This window comes from Peromyscus californicus, unplaced genomic scaffold (assembly GCF_007827085.1).
Source record: "Peromyscus californicus insignis strain IS unplaced genomic scaffold, ASM782708v3 Scaffold_6__1_contigs__length_162567912, whole genome shotgun sequence".
Classification (NCBI taxonomy): Eukaryota; Metazoa; Chordata; class Mammalia; order Rodentia; family Cricetidae; genus Peromyscus; species Peromyscus californicus.
The window spans coordinates 31,876,741-31,902,051 of record NW_026294584.1 but is presented as its reverse complement, the minus strand read 5'-3'; the positions used below and the strand labels follow the sequence as shown (position 1 = coordinate 31,902,051).

The 25,311-nt window shown below is 36.0% G+C and overlaps 1 protein-coding gene across 1 annotated transcript in view; it reads right to left on the bottom strand.

The window, feature by feature from the left end:
* Cftr (CF transmembrane conductance regulator) overlaps positions 1-25,311 on the bottom strand; it is a 146,242-nt gene that overhangs the window by 100,211 nt on the left and 20,720 nt on the right. The window contains exons 2-4 of the mRNA XM_052721308.1: positions 22,392-22,502; positions 14,409-14,517; positions 4,148-4,363 (exon numbers count right to left, since the gene is read on the bottom strand). Coding sequence (XP_052577268.1) covers positions 4,148-4,363; positions 14,409-14,517; positions 22,392-22,502 — 436 coding nt within the window. The remainder of the gene's footprint in view (positions 1-4,147; positions 4,364-14,408; positions 14,518-22,391; positions 22,503-25,311) is intronic.

Genomic DNA, 25,311 nt, shown 5'->3' with positions numbered 1-25,311 from the left:
CTGAGGTGTCTGCAAACTGTGACTCTTGTAAGCTACAATAACCACGTGTCTTTGTAAAATGTGTCCTCCAGTGCATAGTAGTATGATTCTTATGGGGGTAACTCGCTGCTTTCTGATGGAATCTGAAGCCTTCTCCACAATAGGGAACTTCTGTTTGGTTCTGTAACTCTGGTTAAGAGTCTCTCTGGCTAGGGAGGCCAGAGGGCCACAGGGGATAACCAACTAACTGTTGTTCTGCTAAATGGTCATGTTATCAAGCTACTTTCTTACTACTCATGTTTACACCATAGATTAGAGCTTGCACTCAGCCATTATCAGAAAAGTTTCTTATGACAGTGGGTGCTGGTGACTGCAGAAACCTAAGACTGACCAAAATGCGGTAAATAGATGATGGTGGAATGTTTGTTCATAAATGAGATAGCTATATCACTCTCTACCCTGCCCCATGACTCAGAGAAAATGGCAGAAGAGGGGACATAAAGAATATAAGAGCTGAGCTTAGGAAAGACAGACAGTAGAAAGAAGTTTCTCACAGGACCTAACAGTTGCACTCATGAACTCTTTACAGCTGAGGTTATCTGCACAGGATGAAACATTTCAGGATGGATGGGGGAAGGCTCATGCTTGTTAGGCAGGGGCTATCATATTACTTTGTCATTGGTGTAACACATACAAGCTGCCCTTGCTCCACTAAATCATCTCCCACTATGCTCTTATTAAACTCAGTGTACCACACACGAAAAGACATGGAAGTAGGAAGGTACTTGCTAAGATGAGTTCCAATGGGAGAGGGCCAGGAATGATAGAGCAAATGAAGATAAAGATGACTGAAATTAATTATATATGTATATGAAAATAATAAAAAAAATTATAAATTTAGAAATAAAAGATGGAACCTAAGGTAGTGAAACCTGGTCTTAAATTTTTCATAAACTCCTTCACCAACTCTGTTGACTAAAAGTACTGTCAAAGTCAATAAAAGTATGTTATGAATAAATGAATCAATATTTTTATGTTAACAAAAAAAGTCTTCAAATTTTACAAAGAAAAAGAACATAAAAGATCACTAACTAGAAACATTTACTCACTGACCTATAAATTAATGATTTAACATTATTACATAAATTATGATCATGAAAGAGAATAATTCTTTGTGAAATTTAATAGTTTATTTACGGTTAGATGGTTTTGGCAACAAAACACTCATTTATTATTTGTTTCAACCTCTTCACATATTTGTTGAGTATTTAATAGATGCAAACCATTATCCTGTATGCATCAGGAATTAGTATTTATTAAGATATAATTCTTGCCTGGGAGTAACTTAGAAAATGTGTATATATGTATATATATATATATATATATATATATATATTATAGATTATAACTTTAACTTAAGCTTAACTTAGTTAAGGAAAGCAGAAAGAGTGGGTTCATATTTTGAATTAGAAAAATATGAAAGTTTTATAGACACAGAACTAAAATAATGGATAATTTTTAGACAGACAAACATAAAAAGTCAGGATAGTTAATTATAAAATATTACTAGAGCGCCGGGCAGTGGTGGCGCACGCCTTTAATCCCAGCACTCGGGAGGCAGAGCCAGGCGGATCTCTGTGAGTTCGAGGCCAGCCTGGACTACCAAGTGAGTTCCAGGAAAGGCGCAAAGCTACACAGAGAAACCCTGTCTCGAAAAAATATATATATATATATTACTAGAGCAACAGGAGCGGGGGAGAACTCACTGAGGTAGATGACATGCATCTTAGAAAAAGTTTCAGTTCAGGAAAAGTTATATACAAAGTAAAACATGAAGCTGCATGCATAATATACATGTGGTAAGTATTCAGTTATTTTTGTAATCTTCAAATTCATAGGCAAAGTTCAGTTTGTGTTTGTATTCATTATTTCGGTATAATGTGTATGCTTTCAGAATTTTAAAGGGAGGGACTTTCTGTATTATAAAATTTGAAATGTTGTAGGAAGGATCCTGTATGTCCTTGCTAAAGGCCTAAAACAGGATGGATATGGACAAGGATATAAGACATGGGAAGAACAAAGACAAAGTGCCATTAGGGACCAAACTAGAGCAACATGAAGATGCACTCACACTCTAGTGATAAGCCAACATAGGAATGTAAGTGTGGTTTGCAAGATAAACTAAATGATCAACCTTCATAGGTAGTTGAGGTTGAGATGGAAATACATATGGAAGAGCTTCAAACTCTTCATCAGTGTGTCTAAAAGAAATACATTACTGAATTTGTGTTAAATATAATATGAGGACTTGATCACAAACTAACCACACTCTTTATTTTTATTTTACTTCATATCCCCTTTGCCTCAGTACTGTATTTCCATACTTTTGTTTTTCCTAATGCCTAGAAACCATTTTACTTCAAAGATTGTGATTTATCTATTTTGAAAGTAGTTTTATATAATGTACTTCTTTTATAGGTTTTAGTTTCCTTAAAAGAGAGATAATAGTACCTACAGTAGAGAGTTGTTGTTAGATCAAATTAGATCACATTTACATCATTTATTAGTGTCACACACACACTAACACACACATATGTGTGTGTTATTATCATTATAATATGTACTTCCTGACATATTTATTAAAGTAAATTCAACTTTCTTTGACAGCAAGCCCAGTGGATTCTACATTACAAATGTTCTCTAAACAGGTTTGTTGATTTATCATCATGTTTTCCTGGGACATATGAATTGATGAGACTGGAGCCTTAGAGATTCAGTTAAACTTCTGACTCCTTTTTATTCTCCTCTGCCTCCATAAAAGCCTTTTTTGAACAATAAAGTATGACTATCAAGATTTTATTACACAGTTGGCCTTGAGTGTGTACCATAGTGGTGCTATGGATTACTTGTTAGGGCTCAATTTCAGATCCATAGTCCTTATAAGCCAAGTATATAAAGTTTGTCATTGAAGGAATAAAACAGCAAAGAATAAGGGAACGTATAAATGGTTCCACCAATATATCTTTCTTTGATCACTTGGTAGAGTAAAGCAGTCACATACATAGACTGAAGAAAGCACATGCTATTGAAATGACTATGAATTTTGTCAGAATTTTAGACAACATTTAGAAAGCTAAATGTTCACTTGAATCAATTTAAATCATTCCTAGATAATTTAGGCTCTTGTCTATCTAACATATGCAGAAAAGCAAAATAAGTTCTTATGACTTCAATGCATGTGCTATTTCAAAAACTTTATAGTTACAGGACTCACTGGATGACAAAGGTCCACAAAGGTCTTACTCACAGTAAGACAGTGGACAAGTATTACCACTGTGACACCGTCACCATCTGTGGCAGCTGGGTAAGGTGGAAGTGTATTGCTTAGATTATCACTAATGATGACATATTAAAATATTGTTAGTAGCTGGGTGGTGGTGGCGCACGCCTTTAATCCCAGCACTCGGGAGGCAGAGCCAGGCGGATCTCTGTGAGTTCGAGGCCAGCCTGGGCTACCAAGTGAGTCCCAGGAAAGGCACAAAGCTACACAGAGAAACCCTGTCTCGAAAAACCAAAAAAAAAAAAAAAAATTATTGTTAGTAAATATAAAGATAGATAGCATTTTAACATAAGATGATATTTCATCAATGACTTTCATACTAACTATTTGTCATTTTAACTGAAAAAAAGTGGATTGAAAAAATTGATGGTGATTTATCCCACTGCTATAGCACTTGTCTATTTTGTGTGAAGCCCTGGGTTCAATTTTCAGTAATTCAAGAAACAACAACAACAACAACAACAAAAAAACCCAAAACAAAACCACTCAAATCCTTCCCCTAAAAAACAGGTATCTGCAACATTGTTATAGAAGGTACTTACTTAATAACAGTCTATTGAAGCAAACTGAATTACTAAGAATAAAAAAACAATACTTATTCCTGTCATTTATTTCACAGACACATGAAATTGAAATCAATTTTCATACTTATCCTTTTTAGAGCTCACAATCTAATTCAGGGTATTGAAGATATGCCATGTAGAATACCTGGGGCTGTACAGGGTGGCAAACTCAGCAAAGAACTTGCTGGCACAGGTAGCCCTGAGTTCAATCCCCAGCACTGAAGTAACAAAACAAAGCCAATCAAAACACCCCCCAAATGATTACCTTCTTATAAATCAAGCTAAACATTGCTATTCTCATTTGCATGCCAATGCGATGAAGTCCAAAAATGGCTGGGTGAAGAAGCAGCGTCCTGACAATGAAGAGAAGACATAAGCCTATGCCTAAGTAAATGGCAATGGAGCGCTCCATCTGGTTATCCGGATCATAGGAAGCTATGATTCTTCCTAGCAAGAGGGGCTGGACGGCCTTGGTGACTTCCTGCAGAAGGAGAAAAGAGATTAAATTTCATTTCCTTGTCTTAAAATACCCTTACAATCTAATTGTGAGATATTTTATCTTTACAGAGGATTTGAAATGGCTTTATAGAGAGGGTCAAACCATCTATGAAACTGCTGATGCTGTCTTTAATTTGTATATACTCTGAATAAGATTTGATTATTAGTTTACAGCAAAGTTACTTTGAAACAAGTTTTGTGAGGTGCTCACTAAAATCTGAATGTATAGTGTGTTGCTAGAGTTTTCCTGCCTGGCCCACAGTCAGGACAAATCTCTCTCACCCACCAGTCCCAAGCCGCTCAAACCCGATCAAGTAAACACAGAGACTTATATTGGTTACAAACTGTATGGCCGTGGCAGGCTTCTTGTTAACTGTTCTTACAGCTTAAATTAATCCATTTCTATTAATCTATACCTTGCCACATGGCTTGTGGCTTACCGGTACTTTACATCTTCCTTGTCCTGATGGCGGCTGGCAGTGTCTCTCCCACTCAGCTTCCTATTCTCTCAATTCTCCTCTCTGTTAGTCCCGCCTATACTTCCTGCCTGGCCACTGACCAATCAGTGATTTATTCATTGACCAATCAGCAACACATTTGACATACAGACCATCCCACAGCAATAGTGGCTGCAGAAAGGTGTACACTAGAACACACTTCCTTGGACCAGTTTCCAACAAACTCATCAACTTTTCAGTAGTCCTCAACTGACTACCAGCCAAGCTGTTCATCCAGTTAACCATCTCTTCTAAATGTCCATGGACAGGTTTGAGCCTAGGAACTCTAAATCTCATCCATCTTGCTAAACTGCCTTCAAATTAGGAAAAGACATTATCTCCCAACTTTTGTCTTACAATGACTTAGTAAAATAGAGATTTAGGGCTAAATCCCACAAGATTAAGACAGATGTGATCTTAACTGGTTATCTCTGACTGACCTACCCCAGTACTGCTCTGCATCCCTAGCTCTTCCCCTTCATTTGCTTTTTATTGTTCTCTACAATGGTCTTCCCAAATCTCAAGTGCCAATACTACCTGTCCCACCATTCCCAAAAGATAACCATGGTTTCTACATTACCTTCCTCCCCACAGGAAATTACAATCTACTATAACTGTCATTGATCATTTGTATAGTTGCTCATTCTGTACTTTATATACAGTTCTTCATTTCAGAACAGTATAAATCAAAGCTCTGAATAAAAGAGAAGATTCAAACTTTTAAGAAAGTTTCCAAAATAATCACAAACATGAAATATAATATTTTCCTTTCACATGACAACATTTTAAATGGATATGAATTATGGCAAATCAAAACGCAAGTATGAAAAAGAAAAAATTTAACCTCCTTCCTAGTTATAACATGATAATAGTTTGTAATATCTAGTGAATAAAACTTGATTTTTAGAAAGTAAGTATACAAAATACTTTTTAGTGTACATCATCTTACACATGCTTCATTCTTGATTACAAGCTAAGCATCTTTAGCATATTTAGATGGAGAATTAAATTAAAGACTAAGCAGGCACATTCAGGGTGGTATGGCCTCGATGTAATTTTTTAAATGTCATATAAATGTCCTCATAATGTTTTTTTACCTAAAAGCATTTTTTTACATTTATCTTTATATGTATCATATAGCTACTGCATTTGCTCTAAATGCTATCTTACATGCCTTCTTATGAATACATCAGGTTGTCTATGCCTGCATGGTAGCAATGTGTTGTTTTTATATTTGGCTATTATGATCTTGGTTGTTTTGTAAGGTGAGAGAAATCAAGGGACAAGTTAAAGACTATATTAAATATCATATTGCATAAAATATATATATATAGTTATTTCTAAGAAATAAGTCTTGTTTATGAAGATTTAAAAGACCATTGTGAGTAAAAATAAATATTTAAAAAACTTAGCTTTAACACAAATTTTCAAGTTACAAATTATAAGCTTACATGTTTTTCTTCTGTAGACTAGTTAGAACTAAGCTCCCTGCAGATGTTGGATCTCCATCACAATTACCTAAAATCTACCATCTTTATCATAATGGACCAATTTGCTTACTTATTTCATTGCATCTTAATACAATAATTATAACTTGTATTACCCTGAATGGAATGCCTATTTTACATATTGCTATTACTGAGTTAGATTTCATCTTGCCTCAACTAATAGGACATACTCATCTTTTGAACAACACAGGTCATCCCACAAAGACACCAGATATATTACTCTGGAAGAGCAGGTATTTAGTTTGTTTCTTCACTGAAAAATTCCAATGACAGGACCATCTGTAGATCACAGCATAAACCTCACTACCACATAGTGCTATTATCACTCAGTGAGAAAACTAGCACTTCTAGCCTCTCTCCTTCTATCATTTTTCCTAATCTTTTTATTACGTTCTCTAATATTTACAATGGAACCATTCACAAATCCACCTGATATTTTTTTAATGTGGAAAAAAACACAATGGTAATTGATACCTAGCTTAATCTATAAAGTGCAGTCCTTCTCAAAAATCACCAGTGGTACATGGAAGCTGAATGTCCTCTCTTGCTCAGACTATTTCTAGAAATACAAGTGCCCTCATTTTCTCATGAAATAGTAAACCCAAAAATAATTGCATCCAATGGAAAATAATGTAAAGCTATTTTAAATAAGATAATATCCAGTTAAATATTTAAAAATTTTTGTCAGGCATAAAACAAGATAGAATTTATTTACTAGTCCCTTAGAAAATAGAAGAAGCTTAATACCAATGTTTAAGACAATATGAACACTAAACTAAGGACATAAAACTCAAATTCCCTTTTTACATTTACTTTTGAGAATTTTATACACAAATACTGTATGTATCACTTCTACAACTCTCTCCCTCCCTTCAGACTCCATCCATGCCCACCCTGGGTCCCTCTTAAGTTCATGACCTCATCTTCTTTATTATTCTTATTCCAGTGTATCTACTCTCTGTGTCCCTTCAGTCACTTCCATTGTTTGGACAGTTCCCCTCATTGGTAAACTCTGGTATTCCAAAAGGTTCTCTCCTATAGCATCATCCCTGAAAGTATGACCTGAGTTAAGAGTACTGTGCAGAGGCTGAAGAATACTTAGGTAATTGGACTGGTCCATTTCTTTCCACAACTATATATATTTTTTCTGCTTAGAGAGGTATAGAACTGAACAGTGTGAGTTCAAAAGACCATCTGGGGCCAGGAGTTTTGACACATGACCATAATCCTATCTTGGGAGGCGGCAAAAGGAGGAATATGAAATCCAGGCCAGTCCACATATACTTCCTTCCAACCAAAGGCCAATTGTCATCTGGGTAAGTGATCAAGTAAAAATAGCTAAAGGGATTGCACTCACATGGGAATTATTTTAGGTCTCAGAGTAGCCACCCAGGGGAAGTTTGAACACACTTCCTGGTGGATATACCTGGGCTATAACATAAGATTTTCAAGGCCAGAGCTCAAAGTCACTGTAGTTGAATGCATCTCCTTAAACCACTCCCATTGTACCTGACAAAGTGAGATGTTTCTAGAGAAAGGAAAGTCTGCGTTGAGCAGACAGTCAGACTATAAGAGGAAGTTCCAACAAAAACAGAAGGGCAAACTCAGATTTGTAGCTAAATTATATGGACTTACCCTAAGGCATCTTTATACAACAACAACAACAAAAAAAAGCCACAAGTTGTGGAGCAGGGAGCTTAGCTCAAGGGTAGAGTGTTTGGCTAGCACATGAGGTTTAAGAGTTCTTTGTTATGTCTTGGGCATCCACTAAGTAATATCATTATTACCTCCACCTGTTTAAAGCATGTTTTATATAGCTTTACCTTTAGAATATTAGGGCAGGTAATACTAAGAAGTCAACTTAACAGAATACCAATATACTATTGAACAACCTGTGAGTATCACAGTGACAACAGAGAAATTAATTTAAAAAACAATATCTGTATCTGGTAAAAGTTCCAACAAAGCTAAAGGTTAACTCCTTGTTAACCTAAGAAAGAAGCTCCTTCAGAATCAGGAATCAGCACCACAGTTGATAAACACAGACTTTGGTGTCAAGAACACAACAGAATACTGGCTATTATGGCCACCTAATAATATCTTTATGAAACTCCTAAGGTAACTTAATAAGAAAAATGATTGCTATGAATATATAAAAAGTAAAAAAGCATCATTATTAATATGGATGTGTGTGGTGGTATAAATAAAGTTGCCTGGGGTCAGAGCTATTAGAGCCATAGCAAGTGCGTGGCAGTGGTGGCGTACGCCTTTAAGGACCTGGAGGGCGGTACATACAGGCAGTGACGAGGCAGTCACATGATTGGGTTTACAACCAATGAGAAGCCAGAACAAGGAGACTAGAGAGACAGACACACAGGAAGTAGGGCTCTCTCTTTCGGAGAGCTCTCTGGGCTGAGGAGGATCCCTGAATCAGGAAGGGTGAGGCTCTTGGCTCTGACCTCTTGGCTTTCTTCTCTGAATCAGCTCTGTGTTTCTTGTTTAATAAGACCACTGAATTACATCTACATATGTGACTGGCTCCAGAGACTATTAAGTACACTAAAAACTAACTGAACTAAGAAAAAATAAATATTGCAAAGATTATGGTTCCCTTAATATATTGTATAAGATTAATGTATATTTTAAAAGTAAATTAGCACCAGGACAGGGGCTATCTATTCACATGGCCACAAAAGCTCCAATCCCACAAACAATATATCTAGTAAGTGTACCTAATCAATAAATATTTGTTAAATAAAACTTATTAAATAAATAAAATTATTTATTTGGAAATAAATACTAATTGAAACCATTTGAAGAATAAAAACAATGTGAGGGTTTAAGTTAATGGATATTAAACCATAAAATTATGCATGTCACATGACAAAGAAATCTACTGATTTATCTGGAAACTCCAGGAAAGGATGCAAATACATGTAATAACTTAAGATATAATAATGTGTGGCACTTAATTCAGTGCAGAAAGTAAAGCTTATCCAATCAAGAATGGAAAAACTGAATCTGAGCTTTAAAAAATTAAATTATATTTTATATATATACACATCAAAATGAATTCTAAATGGGTTAGATATTTAAAAATAGAACATGATATTATGAAGTACAGACTGGGGTTAGAGTATTGGGGGGCTATCCCACCCCTATTTTCCCCCAGGGTACTCTTGAGCAGGAGCAGCAGGAATATCAGATAGAAATATAGCTGGAGAGAGACACAGACAGAAATACAGAATAACCTCGGGAGGGTCTGGATCCTTATCCATTGGGCCCTGACTGTATCTGCCAAAGGACTTTTAAAGGAATGCCAAGCGGTGGAGCAAAAGACCTCCCTCTACCACAGCCAAGTGCAGCTCATTTCAGACACCTAGTGACCATACACGTGGTCCAGCCATCCCCTAATGCAGCCTTGCTGTGAAAAGCAAACTCAGATCTAACTAGGAAACCTTTATGGGCTCCTACATTAGAGAGATGGTTCCATGGTTAAGAGGACATTGTTCTTCTGGAGGACTCCAGTTTGGTTCCCAGCACCTTCCTAAAGCATATTAAAACTGTGGCTCAAGTCCCAGGAAACATAGCGCCCTCTTCTGGCTTCTGTGGCACCTGCACTCATCCAGTAAACATACAGACATGCAGGCACACATACATACCTATAAGGAAACAAATCTTAAAACACTAAAATTAAAATAAAACCAAAGATACCCGCACTTTGCATAATACTTGAGTTTTATAGAACTCTGAAATAAAGCATAAACATAAATAAAAACATAAACAAAAGCAAAAAAACAAAAATTACATAGATTATGCAGCAATTAAAAATTATAATGGTTAGAAAATAAGAATCTGTCCACATGTGGTGGCACATGCATTTATTTTGGCATTCAGGAGGGAAGAGCAGGTGGTTTTCTGTGAAGTCAGACCAGTCTGGACTACACAGTGAATTCCAGATGAGATAGGCCAACCAAGGTTATATAATAAGACCCTATCTTTAAAATGTTTTAGCTAATTAAAAATTACTAGAATAAAGTTGCAAGGCCAATAAAGTCTAGAGAGAATATTCTAGTATCAAATAGACAAACACCAAAAAAAAAATAGAATAACAGAGTAAAGGGGCAATTCATATACAGAAAAGGAAATGTAAATGGATAATGACTATATAAAAGCATAAAAATAATGCTGGTAAATATAATAATATATTCTTTTCACTTAGAAATTTTAAAGATGCTAATACCAATTGGTGGTAAAGACTCAACTTTTCCAAAGTTGTACTAGAAAATTAAATTACATATTTTCTAGCTATATTTGTAAACTTTGAGTCTAGAAGTTACACCAAGATTTAATTTTTATCAAATCGGTGTGTACTGAAGGACTACTTTCACTAGCCTGGCTAATAAAATGGAAATAATTTAAATACTCAATAATTTGTAACTTAATTTCATACAATTAGAGAATTTATTAATTAGGTAGAGAACATCTAATGACATAGAACTTCATTCACAAATACATGAAGAACAGAAGACTTGTTACACATTATCTAAAGGAATGCTCACCCTCCCTTTCATTAAGCAAATGTTCTGACAGAAAATGAAGGGAGAAGTATCGAATTATCTGGAGTGGATACTGGTCACTGTGAAGAAGAGTGAAAATTCCTTACTTTTCAAAAAGGATGCTATGAACTTCAGTGTTCTGGTTGCAGGATCCAAGGAAGAGGCAATGGAGACAAATGAGGAAGGAGCTCTACTCAGAGAAGAAATAAATACTTGAGATACAGCAGGCTTACGGAGTGTTCAGAGTGCAGAAGTCTGCTGCAGCCACAGAAGCAGCCAGATATGGGGAGAAAGGGGGTGGGACAGAAGGAAAAGAAGTGAACCCTAGACAGCAGGCCTCCAGATTTTCTAAGAGCATTCATATTGAAGGGATATATAAATGTTAAAGTGCCAAAGGCAGAGCCTATGCGAGTGCAGAATTACCCAATACACCCTTCCCTCAGTAGCAAGAGGCTTGCATTCAAAGGCTCGTGTTTGTCTAAATACAAGAGACAGATCCTCCTTTCTAACAGTCTGAGGAATTTAAGAACTATGGCATTGTGAGTACCAGGATTTCTTCAAGTCCTTTAGCTTTCTGGGATGATTTAAGGCGAACTAATATTTGCCTCTGTTCAGGGATGGAAACATGGAATCAAGAATACTTCATAGTAAACACTTGTGAATTCTTACAGTAATAAATGCTCTCTGGTGATCATATTATGTCAATGATATGTTTACAGATGCCCTCTACTTAGCTTCCCTCAGGTTATCTTAAATTGACTCTCATACTCAGGTTTTCAATAGCCCATTGCTCTTCTGCACTGGAAGTCTTAAATATTAAAGACAATGTTGTGTCTGGCTGCTGAGTCAGATAAAGAAAAACAAGTGCATAGTTAATGGGGACGTACCATAACTAATATGATTTAAAATTGCATCACTGTTGTAGAAAAAAGGGCCTTTGTGATGGTATTTCCTTTTTCTTAACCTTTCACAGTTGAAAGCAAATTTTATAATGCTTTTTTCTATCAGTACTGAAACCAACCAAATCGTTATTATATCACAATTACCATGATATACAGAGACCATGGATATAAACACATATGTCTGTCCCTCCCAAGGGAATGAATGTCCCTCTACGTCTATACAAGAATTGCAGCAGTTTCCATAATCTTTGCTTATTTAATAGGAAGCATACATGCCCAGAGAGAGCAGTACAAACAATAGAGCAATGGCATCAGTTACTTGACAGATAGACGCTTATTAAAATGGCTAAACTTTCTCCCACTCTCACTGCAAGTCCTTGAAAGAGTAAAGAAAGCAGAGGCTGCTAAGAGCAGTAGAGATGAGGATACAGGGAAAACTTGATTAACAGTTACAACTTCACAGGTGGAAGGAATATGTTCTACTGTGAAATATTAACAATAATATTTCAAAATAGCCAGGAGAGATTTTCAATTATCTCACCACAAAGAAATGATAAATGTTAGAGTGATTGATAGGTTATTCTCAATAGATCATGAAAAATGTATACATATATTGAAATATACACTGTACATTTTATAAATAAGGACAATTTGTGTATGTCAAATAAAATTTTCAAAATAAAAATTAAATTGAAAAAAATTAATAGATGAAATGCCTTGGAAATTATACTTACCTAAGTAAGATCTAGTTTTCAATTTTTTACAACTTTGAACTGTGTGGCCTCAGTGAGGCTTTGTGTGGGCTGGGTGAGGGAGGAAGAGAAGGGTAGAGCACCTTCAACATCACTACACTGTTCCCTGTTCACTTTCTCCCTCATGCCTTCTCACTGTGCACATTCAGCTGCTCTCTCCCATCAGGACCTTTCCTTACCAATATTCTGCTGGGTACTGGCAGAAATTTGATGTTTGGATCTCAAAGCTCTGATGGGTTCAGAGAAACATGCCAGGATACTGGCTAGCTCAAAAGCACTTTTAATCACTCAAGTCACAGATAATTAATACATTGTGAATAACTTTGAGGTTTTTCAGCTAGATATTTTTAATTTTGAAAAGTGCTAATATTTCTCTTTATTTACTGCATTTCCCTGTTCTGACATTCTACTCACTAGTAAATCTTGACTGAAAATAGCTTCAAATCCTCTGGATGTGGTCACTGATAAAAATGGCCTCAAAGAGACCTTTAAAAGATAATTCATTCTTTTCTCCCTCCCTCTTTCTCTCTCTCTCTATATATATATATATAAATATTCATATATATGTATTTCATAACACATATTATACTGTAAGAAATTCTATCATCTTTCATACATAGAGAGATCTATAGATCTAACCATAAATAATAGATCTGTAATATGTAACATAAAACATTATTTATTATATGTGAATATGATGTATATGAATGAATCTATCTATATATAAATGTGATGAGACTATAATACACATGAATTTACTTACAAAGAAATAAAAATCTATGCATTCATATATTTATATTCGTGTGTGTGTGTGTGTGTGTGTGTGTGTGTGTGTGTGTGTGTGTGTGTGTGTTGAGAAAAGCCCCAGAAGAATTTCTTCTAGAAGATAACAGGATTAGAAAACATTTTGTACCTAATTATAGTCAATTTTGTCAATATAAATTGTTAATGAATTTTTCTTGGGTAGGATAAAGTAAACTTCTTTAAGTAGTATAGCTGTACATGGATGGGTTCATACAGATTTGAGGAGAAACCAAAGCCTGGCTAGCTGAGGGTAAAGTCCAGAGGAGATACAACACAAGTCAGTCCAACGAAAGAGAACACCCAAAGCGTTATAGTGCTGAGTTGTTAAAGCAGATGACATATTTCTACTGTCACCCTCTTTTACAGAATGCAACCAAGCATTCATGTGACACTAATGATAGAGAAAACAACATCCAAGTCACTTTTGAGATCACATGGGGAGCACATCCTAAGTCAGTAAACACCACAAAGCCTGGGTGTCCAGGCTTGCTATTCTCCTTACACTGATGAAGTCAGGCTGCTGATAAAATACATTCAAGTGTACCTCAGTGCTTCATTGAAAACCTGTGCTACGTTTTGGGAAACAATTCAATGTGTGTGTGTGTGTGTGTGTGTGTGTGTGTGTGTGTGTATTTTTTTTCAAAATATCATAAACATCCCTCCATACATTGACTGAATGGGTCCTTATTCTTGTCACGATACTGTCTCCCAACATTTTCTTTTTGAACACAGAAAAGTAAAGGTGCCAGTAATCTCATAGACTTTCAAGATGTTGTGATCTGGATTCATAAGAGAAAAAATTTTAAACAAGTAATTTGCTTTACTGGATCCATTTTAATTACCAACTGTAAATTGAAACTTGCATCTCAAGAGTTTCCATTTAATTTTAGGTGGTTTGTGTTTATAGTTGTAATAGAATCTTATAATAACCTTTTATCTTTCTATAATCACAAAACTACTATATCTCAATAATACATGACACTATATTTACCAGTGAGAGTCTTACCCCTAGGTATAACAAGATCCCATAGAAGATGAATCTCCAGAAAAAGCATCGCCGAAGGGCATTGATGAGCTTGGGGTTCTTCTTTGAAGCTTGTTCCCTGTCCCATTCTCTGCAAAGAATAAGAAAACGAGATCATTGAGCTGCAGGTGCAAGTTTCTGAGTTACTCTATTTCCCTTCATAGCTTCCACCCACAAGTATGTTCACGGAGATTATCACACCATGATAAAAGGACAAAATCCTGTGAAGTGTCCCCAGTACCAACTACTCAACCAGATATTTGGTGGAATTTGATGCTCTGTCATGTAATATCTCTGAAGAGCTTCATTTCATGAAACTACTAAGTTGTGTGTGTTAAGGAAGTGCACTAGGCTTCTTCAGAGTGATGGCGAGGGTGAACAAATAATGGATAATATTTAGAATGCATTTGTGCTCAGAACAAGATCCAAAAATAGATTATTCTAAGCTTTCCCCCTCATTTCATGATATTTATATGTTTTTAAATGTCAGATTTCACAATATTTAACTTTTAAACAAAATAATAAATTAAAAAAATCAGGTGGATCTTTTGTTTTAAATTTTTTTTCAATTTTAATTAATATAATTTCATCGTGTCTCCTCCCTCTAACCCCTCACCACCCCTCCTCCTCATTCCCTCTCAAATTCATAGCCTCTTTGTCTTTGACTGTAACACATACTGTTGTTGTAACACACATATGCAGCCTGCTGAGTTCTTTTAGCGTTGCTTGTGTATGTGACTTCAGGGCTGAACCCTTGGTAGCGGATAGCCCACTGGGGAACTCACCTGTGGGAAAGACCATTTCTCTCTCCGTTACCTTTCGTTCTTTGTCTAGAGGTGGGGCTCAGGAAAGAAGGGGGTGAGCACTGAAAGAGCCCCCGAGTGCCAGAAAGCCTACTGTGAGATGTGTCTCCTAGAAATGCCAGGGATGCTACACCCATGATACTTCAATAATCTGGTTGCCTAAAACAGGCCTGAACAATGACAATACTAATAGACATGCTAATGAAAGGGGAACATCAGGTGAACGTTTTAATGATTTAACACAAGAAAATCCTATTTGGATGTTTAAAGAAAAAGCATGAAAGAATCATCATTAAACTTTAGCATCCAACTCCTGAAATCATTTTGTAGTGTAAAGGTCTTTGAAAAGAGAGAAAAATAACAATATTTTGTAGTGCGGATAGGTACTAAATAGTACTGACAAACTAGCTGATGTCTAATACTTGAGTTTTATTTTCAGTACTCCTAGAGCATCAGCTGGTTGTTTTGAGGTTGTTGCCACCGCTGTCTATTAAGACAAGTATTTTTTTTTAATTTTGCAATGGAATAAAATAGGTCTCAGTGTCACTTTCATGTTAATTTTCAAATTGTTCTGAGATGGAAAAATCCCATGAACCACAGACAAGAACTGAATATTTAGATAATGGTCTTGTATTTCATGAATGACTATTCTCATTATTATCCAATTTTCATAGCTAAATTGGTTCTACATCATGTGAGAGGAAGAACATACAACTGAGATTTGATGAAAAGCTTGGCAATCTCAATACAAAGACCATGACTTCCCCCATGAAACCTGCCAATGGCAGCCTATCTATAAAGCCTAACCAACCCATGTTCCTCTTCTGCTCTTCATTCACATACATGGAGCCTGTTTCTCCATCTATGATATTTAATGAATCAAAAATAGGGCACAAAAGTAAGTATATAGCAGCAGCATCTTCTCCATGCAAGGAATAGGTCTCATTAAAAATTCTCATTAGAACTTAGTGATATCTAGGAAATGTAAGAAAGGGACTGTCCATAAACCAAAGAAATAGTTTCAAGATAAAGATATCATTAACAGTGAAGTAGTAAGTACAAAAAAGCATCACATTTGATAAGAGGTCTCTGGTATCCCTCATCAATGCAATTGTAGGAACATGGTCAGAACAGAAACCTTATTTCAGGTATTGAGATATAAACGGATGATAAACCAGTGAAGACCAGAGCAGCGGAGAATCATCAGCTATGAAATGGGAGAGATGTAGTGACTTGAGAGAAATGAAAGCTGTTGTTTTAATTGGTGGGACTTGAATAATTTGTAACTATAGAGGAGGAATTAACAAGAGTAGATAGCATTGATCCAGCAGCACATTAAAAAGGCCATGTTTCCTCCACAAATTATTAATCCCACAATTATGGTACCTAAATAAAGATAACCTGGAAGATTATAAGTATATTGAAACAACTAAAACAAGGCATCAATATACGACAAAAGAACAAAGGGATTAATGAAATAAAGGAGTCGATACAAGATATGATAATAGAATTCAACTAACAGAATTGCTGGGGGAAAAACAAATGATTCTAGAAATCAAAGAAAAATCAATAATCAAAATAAAAATCTCAGTGGGAATCCTCACCAGTAGAATGGATCATGTAGAAAACAGAATTGGGGCTGGAAGACGAGGAACAGGAATTAGATTACTCAGTAAAAGTAAGCAATGAGTCTTAAAAATATATATGACCATAATGTGTGAAACCTCTGGAGCCCCATAATGAATGCTTTGCAAATACTGTCATTAAAACCATATAAGAAAAAAAAAAAAAAAAAAAAAAAGCCGGGCGGTGGTGGCGCACGCCTTTAATCCCAGCACTCGGGAGGCAGAGCCAGGCGGATCTCTGTGAGTTCGAGGCCAGCCTGGGCTACCAAGTGAGTTCTAGGAAAAGCGCAAAGCTACACAGAGAAACCCTGTCTCGAAAAACCAAAAAAAAAAAACCAAAAAAAACATATAAGAAAACAGTCAAACCTAGAAAAAGAGATGCCAATCTAGGTACAAGAGGCCTTACAGAACACCAAATAGACAGGACCACAAAATAATTCTCACTACATATTATGGTTAAAACATTAAATGTACAGAATAAAGAAAGGGATTAAGAGGAAAAAATGTTAAGTCACCTCTAAGGGCAGGGCCATCAGAATAGTACCTGATTATTCAACAGAAACTTTTATTTTAAAAATGTATTTGCTTTTTACATTTTAGATCAAAATATAATTATATCAATTTGCTCTTTCTTTTCTCCAGCCCCTCCCAAATCCCTTTCCTCCAACTCCTTCCATAACCCCATACCTCACTCCCAAATTAATAGCCTCATCCTAATGAATTATTGTTTCTTCAGAAAGGCTTGGAAAGCTATATTCCAAGTTCTAAAACATAATTGTAAGCCCACACTATTATATTCAGCAAAATTATCTATTAAAATATAAAAGAAAAATAAAAACTTTCCATTATAAAAGGAGACTAAAGGAATTTACAAGCACCAAGCCAGCTCTACAGAGGATACTGGGAGGAATACTAGAGTCTGAAAACAGGATAAATAGAGTTCACAAGAAGTCGCAGAGAATAAAGAATTCTAGGGCAGTTAATCAAAAGTCTAAAAATCACCATAAAACAACAAAATGACAGATATTAATATACACCTTTCAATAAAAAACTGTTAATAGTCTCAACTCCTCAATTGAAAGATATAAACTAGGAGCTAGGATTAGAAAAAAGAATCCATCTTTTTGCTACCTCCAAGAAGCATACATCACAATCAACAATAGATACCAGCTATAAATAGATAGCATAAAAAATGGTATTCTAAAGCCGGGCGGTGGTGTCGCACACCTTTAATCCCAGCACTAGGGAGGCAGAGGCAGGCAGAACTCTGTGAGTTTGGGGCTAGCCTGGTCTACAAAGTGAGATCCAGGAAAGGCGCAAAGTTACACAGAGAAACCCTATCTCAGAAAAAAAATGGTATTCTAAGCAAATAGAACTAAGAAACGAGCAGGCATACCTATTCTAATACCTGACAAGAAAAACTTCAAACCAAAACTACTCAGAAGATAAAGAGGGTGACACATCACATCCATTAAGGAACAATCCATTAAGAGGATATTACATTTAGACATTACAATTCCAAATCCATACATACCAAACATAAGCACACACAGTTTCTTAAAAAAAAATGAGTGGCTTCAAACTCAGTTTCACCAACAGACAAGTCATCTGGGCAACAACTGAACAGAGAAACTTTGGAGTTCAAATGATACCATAAATCAACTGGACCTAACAGACAACTGCAAGTAAAGCACAAACTCTAAAAGAAATGGATAATTTGAGGATAAATATGACCTATAAAGCTAAATCAATATTAAATAAATAATTTAATCTATTCCATAACAGCCAATGAGAGTAGTAATTAAACCACCCTACTAAAAAAACATAGCACAGAATTCTACTAAACCTTCAAAGAATACCAACATCCCTCAAACTGTTCCATAAAATAGGAAAAGAAAATTCCCAAATTATTTTTACAAAACTTTTATTAACCAATCTCAAAGACCCAACAAAAATGTGAATTATAGACCAGTCTTATTGATGAACACAGAGTGAAAACTCTCAATAAAATACTTATAAATCAAATTCAAGAACATATAAAAATATCACCTATGATGATTAAGCCAGCTTCATCCTAGTGATGCAGGGAGTATTCAACAAACATAAATCAATAAATGCAATATATCAAAAAAGTACACCCAGGGACAGAAACCACATGAATAAATCCTTAGATGTAGATATACCTTTGACAAATTCCAACATCCCTTCATGATAAAAGTCCTGGAGAATCTAGGGATACAGGGAACAGGTGTCAACATACTAAAGGGAATATACAACAAGGCCACAGCCAACATCATGGTAAACGGAGAAAACTCAAAGCATTTCTGCTATAATCAGGAAGATAGGATGTTCACCCTACCCTCTCCACTACTGTTCATTACAGTGCTTGATATCTACTACAATAGTAGTATATAAGGTGGATATAAATAGAAAAGGGATAAGTCAGAGTATTCTTATTTTTAGATTGTATGAATCTTTCCATAAAAAGACCACAAATATTCTACCAGAAAACTCCTACAGATGATGAATATGTTCAACAAAGAAACAGGATACAAAATCAACACACAAAACTAATCAGTAGCCTTCCTACAGAAATGACATGCATACAAAGAAATAAATGAGGGAAAAATTCCACTCACAATAGCCTCAAAAAATAAAGTATCTTGGAATAAATCTAGTCAAGGAAGTAAAAGACTTACACAATGAGAACTTTAAGACACAAAAACAAATAAATTTAAGAAGATAACAAAAGATGGTATCTTCTATACTTATGGATAGGTAGAGTTGATATTACGAAAATGGCTGTTCTATAAAAAGCATTCTATAGAGTCCATGAAATTTTCATAAAGATCCAATGCAATACTTCATAGAAATTGAAAAAACTTAAAATTCAAATGGAAACACAAAAGACATAAGCTAGCAAAAATATTACTGTGAAAATTTCCTAAAATATATACATACATGCAAATAAGAAACATTTAAATGGAGTTACCATGTAACAGAGGTATAATGCCTCTCTTAGACACCATAGTCTAGCAAGTAAAAATCCCAGTGCCAGGTACTGGTAATAGTACTAGATAGAGTTTTTGGTCACTGGGGTCCCACACACACACACCCCCCACCAAACATTAAAGGCCATAAATTGTCAATGTTCTTGGTTAGCTTCCAGAATTTGATGGTAAGACCCTACTGCTGAGGTCACCGCATACTTGAGTCATAGGGTGTGGAAAAATCAATCAGGTACCAACACAGAAGTTTCATCCTTAGAGGCTAGTGATCATAGTGTGGAAAGTTCTATGCATGCCACTAGAGGAGAAAAGTGACAGTCATATGCATTTGTAAACCATGTGATCGACAATGAACATGAGCTTTGGAAAGGTATGTCCATGAGTAGGATATAGGAAAAATCAACCCTTTTCTGATGAATTGAAGGCATACTTTATGAGATAGAAGTTATGCCTGGTACCATTAACTGGATTATATCATAGCCCTAGGGGAGAACCTAATACTATTATTCTGCTAAGTGGACATAGTATTAACCTACTACCTAAGTTATCTTTTATCCACAGACTAGTGCATGTCTTAACCCTCATCAGATAAAGAGTAGACAGCAAGCAATTTAGAGAGCCACAACTGACCAGTGTGTAGAGAATAAGTGACTGTGGAATCCTCAGCTCTAAATGGGACACCTATCTGGTCAGAGACCATCATGGAAGTGGGTGTGGGATGACTTTCAGAGCTAGAGTTATTGGACATCTCTAGCAAAATAGTATGTGCTGCCAGCATTTGCTGGACATGGCAGCACTCTTACACAGCCCAGGTCCTACGGCCATAGTCTGTGCACATGTGCTGAGGGGCTGCTTAGGCTCTATACTCATGCACTAAATCCCCTTATTAAAGGCGAACCCCTCCCCCTCTCTTCCTCTCTCTTTCCATGAGGCCGTGTCTGTACCTCTTCTCTTCCCCCTTTCCAGTCTTCTCTTTTCTTCCTTTCTTATTCTTTCTTTCCTCACCCCTTATCTCCAGAGGCACACTCGGCGTTCCCCCTGGCCCAATAAATTCTCCACATAAGTTTTGTAGTGTGACATGGCTTTCTAAGGCCCCTTGGCTCCAACCCGTGGGGGTTTTTTTATAACAGGTGGGGGAGGGGTTCATGAAGTCCCACCCCCATCTGGAGCTATTGGTAATTGACGGAGAGTCACTTTTCTTCGAGGGGGGGGGGTGCAGCCCCTGAGAGGCCACCGATGATCCAATAGATGTTCCTATACCCATCCACATATTGGCACCACTAAGTGAAGTCAATGAGTTTTAAAAAAGAGTACACAAAAGTTGGGAGGGAGAGGAGGTAGGGAGGATAGCCCATGAATTGGATAAAAGGAAGTAGGAGATGGACTTGACAAAAACATATTATATGCTTGTATGAAATTCTCAACAAAATAAACCAAAATTAAAAAGAAAAAAATACAAACTCTAAGTTTTTTTATTTCAAAGAATCCTAATATATTTTGTTTTAACATCAGAAAGTTAAACTACTCCTACTTTATATATTCATAATAGAAACCAGAAATATTTTAAGAATATTCAACCAACATATAGGTTTTTATTAATGTAATTTTTTTGTTACTTTTATACTACTGTGACAAGGCACCATGACTAAGGCAACTTAGAGAAGAAAGAGCTCATGGGGGGCTTAAAGTTTCAGAGGGTGAGTTCATGACCATCTTAGTGGGGGGCTTAGCAGCAGCAAGCAGACACAGTGCTTGAGCAGCTGAGGACTTACATTTTGAGATGCATCCATGAAGCAGAGAGAGCTAATTTGGAATAGCATGTGCTTTTGAAACCCTAAAGGTCACATCTCCTAATCCTTCCCAAAAGTTTCACCAACCAACTGCGGGCCAAGCATTCCAATATATGAACCTATAGGGGTAACACTCATTCAGACCACTATAAAAATAAACATTTTCAACTAAAAAGTATTTTGAAAGCAAGTCAGACATGGTGGCACATTCCTATAGTCTCAGGACTTGAGACATTAAGGCAAAAAAAAGGTGGTTTTGAGGCCATCCTGAGTATGTAGTCAGATTAAGGCTAGCTTGGGCTAAGAAATAAGATCTTGTCTCGAAAGATCAAGTCTAGGAATGTACCTCATTGTTAGAGTGCTTGTCAAGCAAGGACAAGGGCCTGCATTTCATCCCTACTGCCACATACATTTTGGAAACAAATTAGATAATCTGCTTTACAATGATGTTATTTTAGTCTTTCCAAATACTCCTTCATGTCTTTTAAAAATAAGTCAATTCTGAGAATATACATCATTTATTTTAGTAAAAGAGGCCACTTCCTAAGAAAATGATTATTTTTCACTTACGGTTTCATTGTTCAATTCTTGAGTTGATCAAGATTCAGTCAGAATATAAAATGCTCCTATTTTAAATGTGCCACTTAAAAATGAAACCTCTAACATGTCAGTTTTCTGTTCTCTAAAAGACATGAGAAATGTCTTTCTTCTGCTAGTAAAGTCATGGATAAGTTCTTACCTTTCTACCTTTTCAGACACATGATCAGCTGAATCAGAAGAAGGGGCTTGGTATATGTCTGACAACTCCAAGCGCTGTCTGTACCCTTTTCTCAAAATCGGTGTGGTCCAGCTAAAAGAGAGGAAGGCAGACAGATATATTCAGTTGATTACATCTCCAATACAGACATGATGACGTCATCTGAGAAGGAGTGGCACAACTAGGTACTCACTACCCCAGTCAGTATCTCACACACAGAAAGTGAAGTTGAAATACAGGTGGCAACTAGTAGAGAAAATAAAATGGAGGCAGCAATGTGGGATGCGATTTTGTGACTTAGGCATTACCCTTTAGAAACTTGAAGCAGGGGTTTACTATCAATTTTTTTAAAGTATCTATTTAGCAATTGCCAAAGAACTTTCACAATCATTAGCATGTTGTTATTTTCATTTTGAAACTTAGTTAAGCAAACGGAACAAAAGGGGGTGTTGTCTTATTACCCAGCTTAGGAAATGGTACTCAAAGACGTAAAACTCTTCTGAATTATTAATGTAAAAGATTCTTCCACATTCTTTTGAATTCATTCTTTACCATGTTCAACTTTAAGAAAATCAGTGGGTTGTAATAAAATGAGACACCTAAGTAGGAGAGTGAAGGCAGGGGAGTGAAAACTAATAGGAAATAGGTAGAGGTGTGGTCTGCAAACAAAAATAATCCTTTTTCCAGAAAACAAGTAAAGGCTGACCATTCATTGCTTCATAAATGCTCTTACTATGATTAATTCAAGATACCAAAGATGAGATCACTGAACACAGAACTGGGAAGAGAACTGAACTGCATATAATATTAGTATGTCTACCACCTCAGAGACAATGAACGCAAATGCCCTCAATACCATAACAGCGCAACATAAAATAAATGCAAAGTGATAAACTCTTGAACTTTTGTTTACCATATTGTAATGTAAGTTCTATAATTTGATATTTAATGACTATGTTTAGCAGCGAGCTCATAAATCATCTCAGCTAGAGAGATTCAAGTATGTGCATCACTCCTGGCAGACCTTTGAAATCCCAGAAGGCTGATGGCATGGAACAGAAAGAATGATGGTCTGTAGAACACAGTAAAAAAGAAAATGCATTATACCTACTAGCAGTGTTGTGCTCTCAGTATATTTGAAATCATTAAAAGCATGCATTTAAAAGGTGTTTTAAATGAGAACCTCACTGTCTTCTAATACCATTCCTCTAAAGGCATTTAGAAGAAATTTTAAAATCTTCTTAAGTCCTTAAAAAATTAGTATAATTCTTTTGATCCATGTATAAGATTTAGTGGCCATTCTCATGAATGACATTCCAGCTCAGTTCAAAATTTTTAATCTGTGAGATATTTTTAGAAAACTCATCTTTTTTATCTCAGACTATTTTAAGATATTATATTACACTATGACTAGTTTTATCAAGAGAACCATAGCCCAACAACCATCAAGCCAAATAAATTCAGCAGTATAATATCCAAGCTCATCATCTGTAATTATTAGTTAGCATTTCTTGGCAGTTACACTACAGTATGCCTGAATTTATGTTTCCAAATTAAAGCCGGTTCAAAGTAAATTGTAAAAACTAAAATCTAGGGACAGTAGCGATAATCAGTGGTTTAGAGCAGTTGCTGCTCTTACAAAGGACTAGGGTTTGATTCCCAGCACCCACATGGTGACTCACAACTATCTATAACTCCAGGTCAGCGGGATCTGACACCCTCTTTTGACATCTGAGGGCTCCAGGCACACATGCAGTACACATATATATGCACACACACACACACACACACACACACACACACACACACACACACAAACTGATATGAGGCAAAACACTCATTCAAATAAATAAATCTTAAAAAAAGTTTAAAATCTATTAATCTTAAGCTGTCTGCAGAATAAATCAACTTCTCCTAACAATGAGTTCTCTATGTCAACTACAGGACAGTCTAAGAAATATAAAACAAAATTGAAGAAACCAGGCATCCAAGTTTTAGACACTATGCAATGTTAATGTGAAATTCAAGCCACTCTTTCTTTTCAGTGATGGACTTGTGTAAATTGAACAGTGTTCAAGCCAGGATTTTCACCTCAGTATTTCTTCCATTAAAAAGCAATATACACTCAGGTATTTCATGAGTCTGAGTAGGTTCAATTGGGATGACATAAGGCATTACATTGATGAGCTCCTCTTCTGTCTTCCAATGCCCCGGCTAGTTTTTCCCCTCACATCTAAGCAACCTTATGACAAGCCACTAAATATGTTCAATGGATTTATAAATTGGTATTCCTAAAAATTCTGATGGTTTTCCAAGTTAGGGGTTTTCTAACAGGAACTAGTTAATCAATTATGAGGTGGCAGACTTAGAGCATATGAATATTTTTAAAGTTTACTAACATTCAGGAAAAACCCCTTATCTCAGATATACTGTTCTTTTCACTTAACCATAAGGAGCTTCAGGTTTTATTGTGAACAATGCTAGCATTTTAGTTTTTAAAGACACACACACTAATCTTACTGTGTTTATTTAGTTCATTTCTTTTCTTTGGGAAAACTCTAATTCTATACAGAATGATTTGTAATTTCTAACGAAATAATTTGCTCCTAGAGATTGAGGGCAGAAGTTCCTGCTCTAGGAGTGCCAAAACAACGCTCAGTCACCTGTCCTACCATGCCAAAGAGATGAGCAGTGATGAAAGACAGAGAGGAGATTTAATCCACGTGGGCACAGAGTGAAGAACAGAAAAGGGGGTTCTGTAGCTCCCCACCCCAAGTCCATCCTCAGGATACTGGCAACAGCTTAGACTTAAAGACAAAAACCAAAAAGGTAGGGGCAAGACATGTGTATCACTTTAAAGAGTCTCGGTCAAACTGTGGTCTGGTCTCAATTCTTGTTCCAC